Consider the following 12,932-nt stretch of genomic DNA (forward strand, 5'->3'; position numbering starts at 1 on the left):
CCTTTGCTCCCACTTCTCCAATTTGACAAATTCATGACCATGCAAGTGTCTTAGACACTCTAGCTACAAATATATATGTGTGTGTCCAAGACTTCTGTACAGTGCTATACCTCTAATATACCTCCTATACTTTCCTCTTATTATGCCCTCTCATATTAGCCATTTCCACCCTGGGAAAAGCTCTCTATATATGCCCCTTATTATCTGTACACCTCTATTGTCACCTCCCATTCTCCATCATTCCAAAGAGAAAAGTGTAAGCTCGTTCAGCCTATCCTCATATGACATGCTTTGTAACCCAGGCAACATTCTAATAAATCTCCTCTGTACCTCCCTAAAGCTTCCATATCCTTCCTATAGCAAGGCAACTGGATCTGAGCACTGTGCTCCAAGTGAACAGGGAAACAAGCGGGGGTGAGAGACTCATGGGAATGATCAGAAAACCAGCATAGACGATGAGCCTGATGGCTACCTGTTATGAAATGTATTTGACGTTAAATGGTGCACGGTCTTTCATTTTAATGTCCCAGGGAAGGTGTAAGTGTAGAATAATTGTCTGGAATTACCAAAGGAAGTGAAAAGAAACACTGGGAATCTGGGAGAAAAACACATACTGTCAGTTGTCTGCAAAAATCAAACTCTTTGCTGAGTTTGTAAAGCTATAACCACACACTGTGAGATCTCCTGTTTGTTTCATAGGTTTATAACAAAGTCTGTGAGAGAGGAAATTTGGGGCAGACTGACTGGGAGTGAGATGGAGAATGAGTGACCGTTTTGGGGGAACTGTTTAGAGAGAAATGAAGTTGGGAGAAGAGAGTTAGAATGGGTAAAGGCTTTGAGCTGAGGCATAGGAAAGATTTGTGATGAAGGGATGTTTGCTTAGCTCACCTCCAGACTAGACATGGACCACACAAACTGGGAAGTCCTCAGGGAGGGATGTGAAGAAAAAGAAATTACAAAGTCCGTGCAAAGGGATTGACAGCAAAGGCTTTGTTCCTCCTAATATCCAATTGGTGGGAATTTCTTCCAGTTGAGGAAAGGACTCTAATGAAGGCCCACAATAATGTCATCGAGAGAGCTGATAGTGAAGCTGTGCCAGAAGACCCGGATTCCAACACTGATTTGAGGCAACTTGTGTTGACCTGTGTATCTGCAGTCATGGATTCCACTGGAGATGTGTGCTCTTCCTGCTGATACTCATAGATGCAAGTGTTTTATTGTTCAGTGAAACAGCTGTACAAAATATTTCCCAAATTGTTAGTCACAAGAAGTAAAGTTCAATTACTTGATCTTTGGTTGTGGGGTGTTTGGGTTGTACCTCACTTGTTTGGAAAAGGACAGCAGTGGGTATCATTTCTTAAGGAACAGTGAACAATTACGATGACAGAGAACATTTATTTGACTGTATAATCCATGGATTATATGATACAGAACTACCTAAACAGTCCCCCACATTTGTTTTTCTTAGTTAAATTCATAAACCCAGTGGCCACTTTATTACACCTGCTCATTAATGCAAATATCAATCAATCATGTGGCAGCAACTCAATGAATTAAAGCATGTAGACATGGTCAAGATTTTCAGCTGTTGTTCAGACCATACTTCACAATGGGAAAGAAATGTGATCTAACTGAATTTGACCGTACATACACTCAGTGGCCACTTTATTAGGTTCAGGAGGGAAAATTGGAAACTTGCATTCGTAAATCTCTTAAAGACTACTAAATACACTTGAAATGGAGTCTGAGTTTATGAACAGCAAGGCCCAGCCAACAGCAGTGAAATAAAAGACCAGTTAATCTTTGCTTGTTACGTTGGCCTCCTCCCTAACCACTGTACTGGAGACTCACTCTTGATGATGTGCCTAAGACTTTTGTATCAAGGTAAGGAAGTTCCAATTGACCTATGGCTCACACCAGGGCCAGAAAATGTGATGATTTATAAGCACAGGAAAGCTAAATGGGATCTGAAGACCAAAAGCCCAAATGAAACCATATACGAAACAAAGGAAATTGAGACAACAGAAGTAAAATGAACAGATTGTGTGTGTGTATGTGTGTGTATTGTTATGTGGAAGGCAGGATTAATTAGTTTCTGCATTCTGTCATTTTCCATCTCAGAAGCCAAATTCTGAAATGTATTGGGCATTTTAATTCACCATTCTAGTAATCTTAGCATCGTTACTATGAGGTCTAGAAACTTGGGAAGCAGGAGCTCAACCCTTTGCCTGTTTGACTATTCAATGTCTTTGGATGATCCTCTATCACTTTGCTATATGTCCATTCTCTCCCCATGTCTTTTGCTACTTTTTATGATGTTAACTTTTATATGCGTTCACCTCCTTGTTAAGTAGATTCAACCACTTAGCCTCTATAGTGGATTCCACACATCTTTTGCATAATGAAATGTCCTCTCCTTTCAATCCTAATTATACTGAAGTGGTGACCGCTGGATCGCTATCCCGAAAGGCAGACATAATATCCTCCATGCATCCGGCTGATCCAGTCCTATCCGAATTCTGTATTTTTAAATGAGATTCCATTTTATTTTCCAGCCCTCTGAGTACAGACCAAGTTGGCTCAATGTTTCCTCAGAAGGCAGTGAATCTGTCTTGTGAACCAACAGCTCTCTCAGTCTATGGTGAATCAAAACTGCTTTCCTTTGAGTGTTGAGACAGACTAGTCTGCTGTTCCCATGCCCTATTGTGATAATTATAGATAACTGGCAACTTGAAAGTTCTGAATTAAAGATCAGAAGGCCATAAGCATGCTTTTAGTCATTGAAATATATTTAAATGTGAAATACCCTTAGAGACTAAGACCATATATTTTGGATATATACCTCAAGAATGGTTGAAAAGAGATAAATATTTAATGAATATACTGTTGGTGGCTGGTAAAAAGACTCTTACTAGGAAATGATTATCACAGGAGAGCCCAACTTTAAATACATAGATGGAAATTACAATGGACATTTACAAAATGGAGAAGGTAACAGCATCTGTTAATCATAAGCTGGAACAATTTGATTCATACTGGGAAAATGGTTTAACTACATAATGCCTCATAGGCCTGATTTTATTCTCACAAATAAATGAATTTGTTGTAAAAAAATGGATCACTCCCTACTTGTACATAGTTTTTTCCTTTTGCTTGTTTTTTTTCCCACTCTTTTCTATAAGTGTATACCTCAGATAAATACTTTGTGGAGATTTGTGATATATATGATTGTATGATATATATGTACAATGTCTGAAGTACATCTTATGGAAATGTTTGTTTAATGATGAACTTCAATAAAAAATAAATTACAGAAAAAAGAAACATAATGGTGTTATCCTTTCTGGGATATTAGTCATGCTGACTAGCCTATGGGAAGTGTAGACCACATGTACCTCATCTATACTTGTCTTAATGTATCAGAGTCCTTTGCAAATTGGGCTCAAAGTATTCGTATAGCCAATGCCCCCAAACTATCATCCATTGCTTTGATCCTTTGCAAGGGAACAGATATTGGACAGTGGGAGCAATGTCAAAATGACTGAATCTTAAGAGTGAAAAGAGGCATTGAAGAATTTTCTGCAGAAATTATCACGAGGGGACATAGTTTCAAAATAAAGAACTGGTCATTTAAAATAGGGGTAAGCCAAAATTTCTTCTCACGGGGTTGGTGAATCCTTGTGATTTCTTATCCAGAGGGTATTGGAGGTTGGATTATTAAATGCATTTAAGGTGGTGGTACATACACTCTTGACAGATCAGAGAATTGAAGGCTATGCAGAATTGAGGTTTGGGCAGATATTGAGGGCTTGAGTGATTTAAACCTGCTCCTACTTTTTGTGTTCCACTGTCCCAGCTTTCCTTGACCTACTGTGTGACCTTCCCAGAAGCCCCAAGGGGGTCCGAATCTGATCGCATTTGAATACTTCAAACATTCTGATCTGGTCATTCAAAACTTTATGAAACTATCATCTGAGAGATCAGGCGATAGTCTGTTCCCACCTTGTCAGTTCCTCCTTCAGCTGGCTGGGATCTGGTGGGAAGAACTTCACTACAAACTGGAACAGAACATTCTTCTCACCTATTCAAAAGAAAAGAGAGACACTAAAGACTGCTGATGCTGGTATCTGGAGCAAAAAGAAGAGAACTTTTGGTTCCATTATCCAATGGCATGAATTATCCAACCTCCCGAAGTTTGTATTGAGTGGAAGATTTAGTTACAGTAACTGTGGTTTGGTCTTCAGTTATAAAATGACCCCTGTTCCCTTGTATACTGGGCCTTCGTACTTTAGATTCTGGACTCAAATCCACGGTGGGAGTTTGCTCCTTTTATCACCAAAAACAGAAAATGCTGCAAACACTCATCAGATCAGATAGAATCTGTGGAGGGAGGGAGTTAGTAATTTTCCTTAGCTGTATGCAAATACATCTCAGTTATCTCCAGATACTTGTTTCTGAGCCCATTGGCAAAAGCAAGAGATCCTCACCAGTGTCACATGTGACAATCAAAATAATGGCCATTTACATTAGAGTGGATTGTGAAGTAGAGGGATTTGTGTCTCCACTGCTCTTCTCATGTCACGTGACAGACAGGCACACTGAAAGCAGGCATGCACACAATTAACTAACACAGAATCTGCTTCTTTATGTTCATGGGATTTCCAAACCAGTTACATTTTCAATAAGAACAAATCTTAATTTAATTGAAGGTGCATTCAATTCTATCTAGGATAGTCCTGTTTAGGACAGAAGTCAGGAATAGCTCCACCCAACTAAAGCAGTCATTGCATATCATAGGTTAGGGAGTGAACCCCTTTAATTTAACTCTGAGGAGCGAAGGCCAAGCAGAGAGGTGGAGGGAGCTTAATGCACATCCAGCCTGACCATCCTAAACCTGGAGTTACTGGTGTTGATAAAGACACTGCCTTGGTTACAGTGATCTCTGCAGAATCAACTCAGCAGAGCTATAATGACTACGCTGAGTGAGTGAATCAACTTCAGTGCCACCCTCTCTCACTGTAAAACCAAACTCAGGTGAATCTGGTCGTGAAATCTGTTGGGACACCATGATGTTTCACTGCTTTTCCCTTGCACTTCCTCGATGTGCTGACCTGATGAAGTTATCTGTATGGATGGCATGAAAAACAAAGGTCTTCACTGTACCGCTGTGCATGGGACAATAATAAACAGATTTAATTTACCAAGTTTAATTCGGAAGAACAGAAAGCTCAGTCAAGAAATAGACAACGAATTACCCGAGGCTCATGTCAGTCATGTCTTTTGTTTGATGTACTGTACATAGTACAGCTCAGGAACAGAGCCCTCAGCCGTTGATGGCTGTACCAATCTAGTTAATCCCACAAGATGCCTGTGATCCATATCCCTTCATTCTCTGCCAGTTCATGTGGATCCCCTAAGTGCTCCTTAAATGTTGCTACATGTCTACTTCCACTACATCTCTTGTCAGCGTGTTCCACGCACCTACCACTTTCTGTACAACATCTTCAAACTTCCCTCCTCTCATCCTAAAGTTATGCCCTCTAGTATTTGACATTGCATGGGTTAGACAGTTACACTGAAACAAGCAAACGCTCAGTCAGAAACTGCTGGAAACACTCAGCAGGTCAGGTTGAAGAAAGAAGTGGAGATAATGTTTCAGCTTAACATCTTTACGACAGAACGAAAAAGGCTAAATTCAAAGCAAATACTAAGGCAGGAGAACTAGGGTAAAGGAAGAAGGGAAAAAGTAAAGGCAAGCACATTCACTGCCTCAGTGCCAGCCTCCTACCCCAGTACACCTTGCAGCATTGTAAAAATACACACAATATCTTGGGAGACAACATTTGTTCAGATCTAAAGTGATAGTCCAACCAATCCCACATTTGTTGAGCATCCTGGTTCGGAAGGTCATAGATTGAGCTACCTATATGAAAAGGAACACAGAATGAAAATTATTCTGACCAAAATATAACTCAAGTGACGTTTGCCTTTGAATCTGATTTCAAATTGTTCTGTGAACCTCAGTGAAGGTCAAGCTGAGAACATGGACCACAAATTCACAACTTAAAGCAACTTTTGGTGCTTTGGCAGAGCTCATTTCAAAACACTTACCCCTGATTTGTTTGAAAATGGGTTTTAGGGGATCCAACCAAACCTGAAAATAGACAAGAGTTCCAGATCAGTGTCATGTGACAGGGTAGTCTTCACACATTCAGTAGATGATGAAAGGCCTGACATCAGGATTCCTTGTTTGGGCTGAGATAACTCCCTCCATGTTTGTGGAGGTAAAACTTCCCAGAAGTTAGGGAATGGCCAGCATGATGGTCTGTACAGCCAAGCATTGTTCACGTTAGCAGCTTTGTCCTTCTCCCAGAGTCATGTGCACACCCGGTGATGTCATACCACTTCAGACTGGTGAGATAAACCAGAGTGGAAAACTGATCACCCTGCTGGCCGAATCTCCAGACCACTCTAATTTGTTGCTTGTTTTATCCGGAACAGTACTGCGGTTCAACCAGCTGCTACGAAGCTCACTGCCCCTCACAGAGTGGACCACAACGGACACAAGTGCTTCCTCCAGCTCTTAGCCGCTGAGATCCCTGCAGTGGCAGCTTTGCTTAATGGAATGGCCATGGCTGGCCATTCAGCTCGGGTCGAGTATCTTGGGCAGGAGGCAAAGGGATGCCCCATCCCAGAGGAGAGTACTCCCTTTGACATCGGAACCTCTCTGATTGACAGTGCAGTCATAGGCTCCGGTTTTCCAAGGGAGTAATCAGTGATATGTGGTCATCTCTGGGAAGACCTTCATGCTTCCATGCCTGAATTGCTCTCCCGATGGAGGCCAAGGGCACAAAGACTCTAAGTTTCCCTGCCACAAGTTCTTCCCAAACAGCCACAGCAGAGCTCTGCTGTTTCTCGGAATCAGTAGAGGAATGAACTAACTGATTTTGATTTCATGGATTCATAAAGTCACTCAGCCTGGAAACAGGACCTTCCGCTCAACTAGTCCACGGCTAGCCCAACTGGCTCACGCCCCTGCTCTCCATGCGATTATCCAAACTGGTTTTGAGTGTTGTCACTGTACCTGCTTCAGCTTGCTCCACATATGCATGACTCTCTGTGTGAGGAAATTTACAGCTTTTACCTCTCAGCTTAAACCTATCACCTCTTGTTTTCATTGCCTATGACCCACACGATTGTATGCCCCACTATAAACTCGCCCCTCAGCTTCCGACATAAGAACATAGAATGGTACAGCACAGGAACAAAGCTCTCAGCCTGTAATGCCTGTGTTGTATATGATACTGAATTAAACTAAATTGCTTCTGCCTGCCCTCGATATGCTGCATACTTATCTGCCTATCTAACAGCCTTTCAAACAGCACCATCACTAAAAGATCTGCTTCCAGCCATAATACCATAAGACATAGAAGCAGAATTAGGCCATTCAGCCCATTGAGTCAGCTTCGCCATTCCACTTTGCTGATCCTGGATCCCACTCAAAGCCATACACCTGCCCTCTCACCATATCTCTCGACGCCATGGCCAGTCAGTAATCCATCAACTTTTGCTTTGAATGTACCCACGGACTTGCCCTTCTCCGCAGTCTGTGGCAGAGCATTCCACTATTCTCTGGCTAAAAAATTCCTCCGTCCCTCTTTTCTAAAAGGTCACCCCTCAGTTTTAGGCCTCTGCCCTCTAGATCTTGTTACACCCACCACAGGAAACATCCTCTCCACATCCAATTTATCCGGACTTTCTAAAATTTGGTAGGTTTTAATGAGATCACCACGCATTCTTCTAAATTCTAGTGAGTACAGGCCCAAAGCTGCCAAATGCTCCTCATATGTTAACCCCTTCATTCCCAGAATTATCCTTGTGAATCTCCTCTGGACTCTCTCCAATGACAATACATCCTTTCTGAGATATGGGGCCCAAAACCATTGACAATACTCCAAACACGGCCTGACTAGTGTCTTAAAAAGCCTCAGCATTATCTCCTTGTTTTTATGCTCTATTCCCCTTGAAATAAATGCCAAAATTGCATTTGCCATCTTTACTACAGACTCAACCTGTGAATTAACTTTCTGGGAGTCTTGCACGAAGATTCCTAAGTTCCTTTGTACCTCTGATGTTTGAATTTTCTCCCCATTTAGATAATAGTCCACACTGTTGTTCCTTTTACCAAGATGCATTATCATACATTTCCCAACACTGTATTACAACTTCCACTTTTTTCCCCATTCTTCCAATTTGTCTAAGACTTGCTGCAATCGCATTGCTTCCTCAGCACTACCTACCCCTCCACCTATCTTTGTATCATCCATAAACTTTGCCACAAAGCCATCAACTCCACTATCTAAATCACTGACAAACAATGTGCGTAGTAGCTGTCCCGATAATGAACACCACTAGTCATGGACAGCCAACCAGAAAGGGCCCCTTTCCAACTCACTGCCTCTTGCCTGTCAGCCATTCCTCTATCCATGCCAGTATCTTTCCTGTAACACCGTTGGGTTTTATCTTGTTAAGCAGCCTCAGTTGAGACAGCTTATCAAATGTCTTCTCAAAATCTAAGTAAATGACATCCACTGCCTCTCCTTTGTCCACATTGCTTATTAATTCCTCAAAGAATTCTAACAGATTTGTCAGGCAAGATTTCCCTTTACAGAAACCATGCTGACTTTGACTCATCTTATCATTTGTCTCCAAGCACCCTGAGAGCTCATCCTTAATAATGGACTCCAAAATTTTCTCAACTACTGAGGTTAGACTAACTGGCCTATAATTTCTTCTCTTTTGTCTTCCTCCCTTCTTAAAGAGTGGAGTGACATTTGGCCCCTTCTTAAAAAGTGGAGTCTGATCCTCCGGGACCATGCTAGAATCAAGTGATTCTTGAAAGATCATGACCAATGCATCCGTTATCCCTTCAGCAACCTCTCTCAGAACTTTGGGATATTGTCCATCTGGTCTAGGTGACTTATCCACCTTAAGACCTTTCAGTTTGTCTCACACTCTTTCCTGCTCCCTGACACTCACAGACCTCTGCCACAGAGGTAGTGCCTTCCACAGTGAAGACTAAAGCAAAGTACTTCCAGCACAACCTGTTCAAGGCACCTTCTACTCAGAATGTAAAAGAAAACTTGATACACACAACCTAAACTTTCTAGCTGTTATTTTAAATGCATGTCCTCAGGTATTTGACAATTTTGTGCTGGGAGAAAGATTCTGACTGTCTACCCTGCTAATGCCTCCTATAAATTGATAGATTTTAGTGAAGAAAGCATGTTATTTTGGGCATTGGAGCACTGTTTGCTCCCCACACATGCAGGCAACTATTTGCTGCACTTACAGATCCATTCAGATTTCCCTTAACAACTTGGGCTCTTTATATACGGAGAAGGTTTCCACACCCTTGTGAATCTTGTGAAGAATTCCCTGCTTCTGGGTTGGGCATATGACTCTTCCTTCATTCTGGTAGATCTCTTCAGCGGAGAAACGCATCTCAGTGGACAGGGACACCCTCAACTTTCTTTCACCAATGCACTCCCCAATCTCAACCAGTAAGCACAGATAAAACTGCCACACAAGGACAGGAAACTCATGGGAATGGCCACTGATCTTCTCAGAAGGTTACTGTCTGCAAATGTTGAGACCTCATCACTGTGCACTGCAGGCTACACAACTTTGTAACAAGACCATAAGACATAGGTGCAGAATTAGGCCATTAAGCCCGTCAAATCTGCCCTGTCATTTGATCATGGCTGATTTAATCTCCCTCTTAATTCCATTCTCCAGCCTTCTTGTCTTAACCTTGGATGCCCTTAGTAATCAAAAATATATCAACCTCCATTTTAAGTATATCCATCTGTAGACACAGATAGGCATCTCTGACAAAATAGCTCCTCTTGGAGATCAAAATGGTAATCTATGCGCAGAGCCAAGAGAGATGGGGGAGATCTTCAACTGATTCTTTGCATCTGTATTTACAGAGTCTGTGAAGTGAAGAGAAGAGAAGCCAGACGGTGGTAGTAGATGGTTACCTCTCTGACTGGAGGCTTGGGCCTAGTGGAGTACTGTAGGCCCACTAGGGTCCATTGTTGTTTGTCATCTATATCAATGATTTAAATGATAATGTGGTTAACTGGATCAACAAATTTGTGGATGACGTCAAGACAGGAGGTGTAGCGGACAGTGTGGAAGACAATCAGAGCTTGCATTTGGATCTGGACCAGCTGGAAAAATGGGCTGAGAATGGCAGATGGAATTAATGCAGACAAGTGCGAGGTGTTGCACTTTGATAGGACCAGCCAGGGTAGGTCTTATGCAGGCCACTCAGCAGAGTGGTAGAACAAAGGGATATGGGAACACAGGTCCAGAATTCATTGAAAGTAGCATCACAGGTAGATAAGTCGTAAAGAAAGCTTTTGGCACCTTAGCCTTCATAAATCAACGTATTGAGTACAGGAGATGGGATGTTATGTTGAAGTTGTTTTCAACATTACTGAGGCCTAGTTTGAACTAATATGTGCAGTTTTGGTTACCTCCCTACAGGAAAATATAAATAAGATTGAAAGAGTAGAGAAAAAATTTACAAGGATGTCGCTGGGACTGGAGGACCTGAGTTAGAGGAAAAGTTTGAACTGGTCAGGATCCGAATCAGGTTTACATTGTGAAGTTTGTTAACTTAGTGACAACAGTGCAATGCCATACATGATAATATAGAAAAATAAATAAAGGAGTAAGTCAATTACAAATAGTGTGTATATATATAAAATAGTTAAATTTTTAAAAGTACAGAAATGGAAATAATAAAAAAGTGAGGTAGTGATTATGAGTTCAATGCCCATTTAGGAATTGGATGGCAGAGGGGAAAAAACTGTTCCTGAATTGCTGAGTGTGTGCCTTCAGGCTCTGTACCTCCGACCTGATGGTAACAAAGAGAAGAGGGCATGTCCTGGGTGGTGGGGGTCCTTAATAATGGATGCCTCCTTTCTGAGGCATCACTCCTTGAAGATGTCGTGGATACTATGGAGGCTAGTATCAAAATGTAGCTGACTAATTTTCCAACTTTCTGTAGCTTCTTTCAATCCTGTGCATAACTCCCTCCCTCCATACCAGAAAGTGAGTGCAGCCTATAAGAATACTTACCACGGTACATCTATAGAAGTTTTTGAGTGCTTTAGGTATCAAACCAAATCTCTTTAGACTCCTAATGAACTATAGCTGCTGTCTTGCCTTCTTTATAGCTAGCTGCATTGCTATGTTGGGATCTGGTTAGATCCTCAGAGATCTTGACACACAGGATCTTGAAATTGCTCACTCTCTCCACTTCTGAGGATTGGTTCATGTTCCCTCGTCCTACTCCTTCAGAAGTCCACGATCAGCTCCTTGGTCTTACTGACGTGGAGTGCAAGGTTGTTGCTGTGACTACACGCCACTAGTTTATATGTCTCACTCCTGTATGCCCTCTTGTCTCCAGCTGAGATTCTACCAACAATGGTTGTATCATCAGCAAATTTATAAATGATATTTGAGCTATACCTAGCCACACAGTCATTGTTATAGAGAGAAAAGAGTAGTGGGCTAAGAACACATTGCTGAGGTGTGCTGGTGTTGATCATCAGCGAGGAGGATATGTTATCACCAATCCGCACAGATTGTAGTCTTCTGGTTAGGAAGTCGAGGATCCAATTACAGAGGGAGGTACAGAGACCTAGGTTCTGCAACTTCTCAATCAGGATTGTGGGGATGATGGTATTAAATGCTGAGCTATAGTTGATGAACAGCATCCTGACATAGGTGTTTGTGTTATCCAGGTTATCTAAAGCCGTGTGAAGAGCCATTGAGATTGAAGCTATTGTTGACTTATTGTGGCGATAGGCAAATTGCAGTGGGTCCAGGTCCTTGCTGAGGCAGGAGTTCAGTCTAGTCATGACCATCCTCTCAAGGCATTTCATCACTGTAGATGTGAGTGCTTCTGGGTGATAGTCATTAAGGCAGCTCAAATTATTCTTCTTTGGCACTGGTATAATAGTTGCCTTTTTGAAACAGGTGGGAACTTCTGACCATAGCAGTGAGAGGTTGAAAATGCCCTTGAATACACCTGCCAGTTGGTTGGCACAAGTTTTCAGAGCTTTACTCCATTGGGGCCTGCCGCCTTGCTAGGGTTCACCCTCCTTTAAGACAGCCTAACATTGGCCTCAGAGACAGAGATCACAGAGTCACCGAATACAGCAGGGATCTTCACAGCTGTAGTTATATTCTCCCTTTCAAAGCGTGCATAGAAGTCGTTGAGTTCATCTGGTAGTGAAGCATCACTGTCATTCATACTATTAGGTTTCACTTTGCAGGAAGTAATGGCCTGCAAACCCTGCCAGGGTTGACGTGCATCTGATGTCACCTCCAACCTCACTCGGTATTGTCTCTTTGCTATTGAAATAGCTCTCTGCAAATCATAGCTGGTTTTCTGGTACAGACCTGAGTCACCAGACGTAAATGCTACAGATCTAGACCTCGGCAGATGATAAACCTCCTGACTCATCGATGAGTTTTACTTTGTGAATGCACAGCGTGTTTTTGTAGGCACATTCCACTCATCCACACAGGTTTTAATGAAGTCAGTAACAACTGCAGCATACTCATCCAGATTCGAAGATGAATCCCTGAATACAATCCAGTCCACCGATTCAAAGCAGTCCTGTAGGCACTCCTGTGCTTCCATTGTCCACACCTTCCTGGACTTCACTACTGGTGCTGCAGTCTTCAGTCTCTGCCTATACTAAGGGAGTAGCAGTATAGTCAGGTGATCAGACTTCCTGAAGTGAGGGTGCGGGATATCACAGTAAGCATTCTTAATAGTGGTGTAACGGTGGTACAGGTGTTTTGTTGATGATAATTGCTTAGTGACTTTTTCAAGCTGGCCTGGTTAA

At 42.1% G+C, this 12,932-nt stretch overlaps 1 protein-coding gene across 1 annotated transcript in view; it reads right to left on the reverse strand.

Moving 5' to 3' along the window:
* LOC132397642 (FERM domain-containing protein 7-like) overlaps window positions 1-12,932 on the reverse strand; it is an 85,127-nt gene that overhangs the window by 42,529 nt on the left and 29,666 nt on the right. Inside the window, 2 exon segments of the mRNA XM_059976412.1 lie at window positions 4,003-4,081; window positions 6,112-6,154. Coding sequence (XP_059832395.1) covers window positions 4,003-4,081; window positions 6,112-6,154 — 122 coding nt within the window.

Source organism: Hypanus sabinus, chromosome 8, assembly GCF_030144855.1.
Source record: "Hypanus sabinus isolate sHypSab1 chromosome 8, sHypSab1.hap1, whole genome shotgun sequence".
NCBI lineage: Eukaryota > Metazoa > Chordata > Chondrichthyes > Myliobatiformes > Dasyatidae > Hypanus > Hypanus sabinus.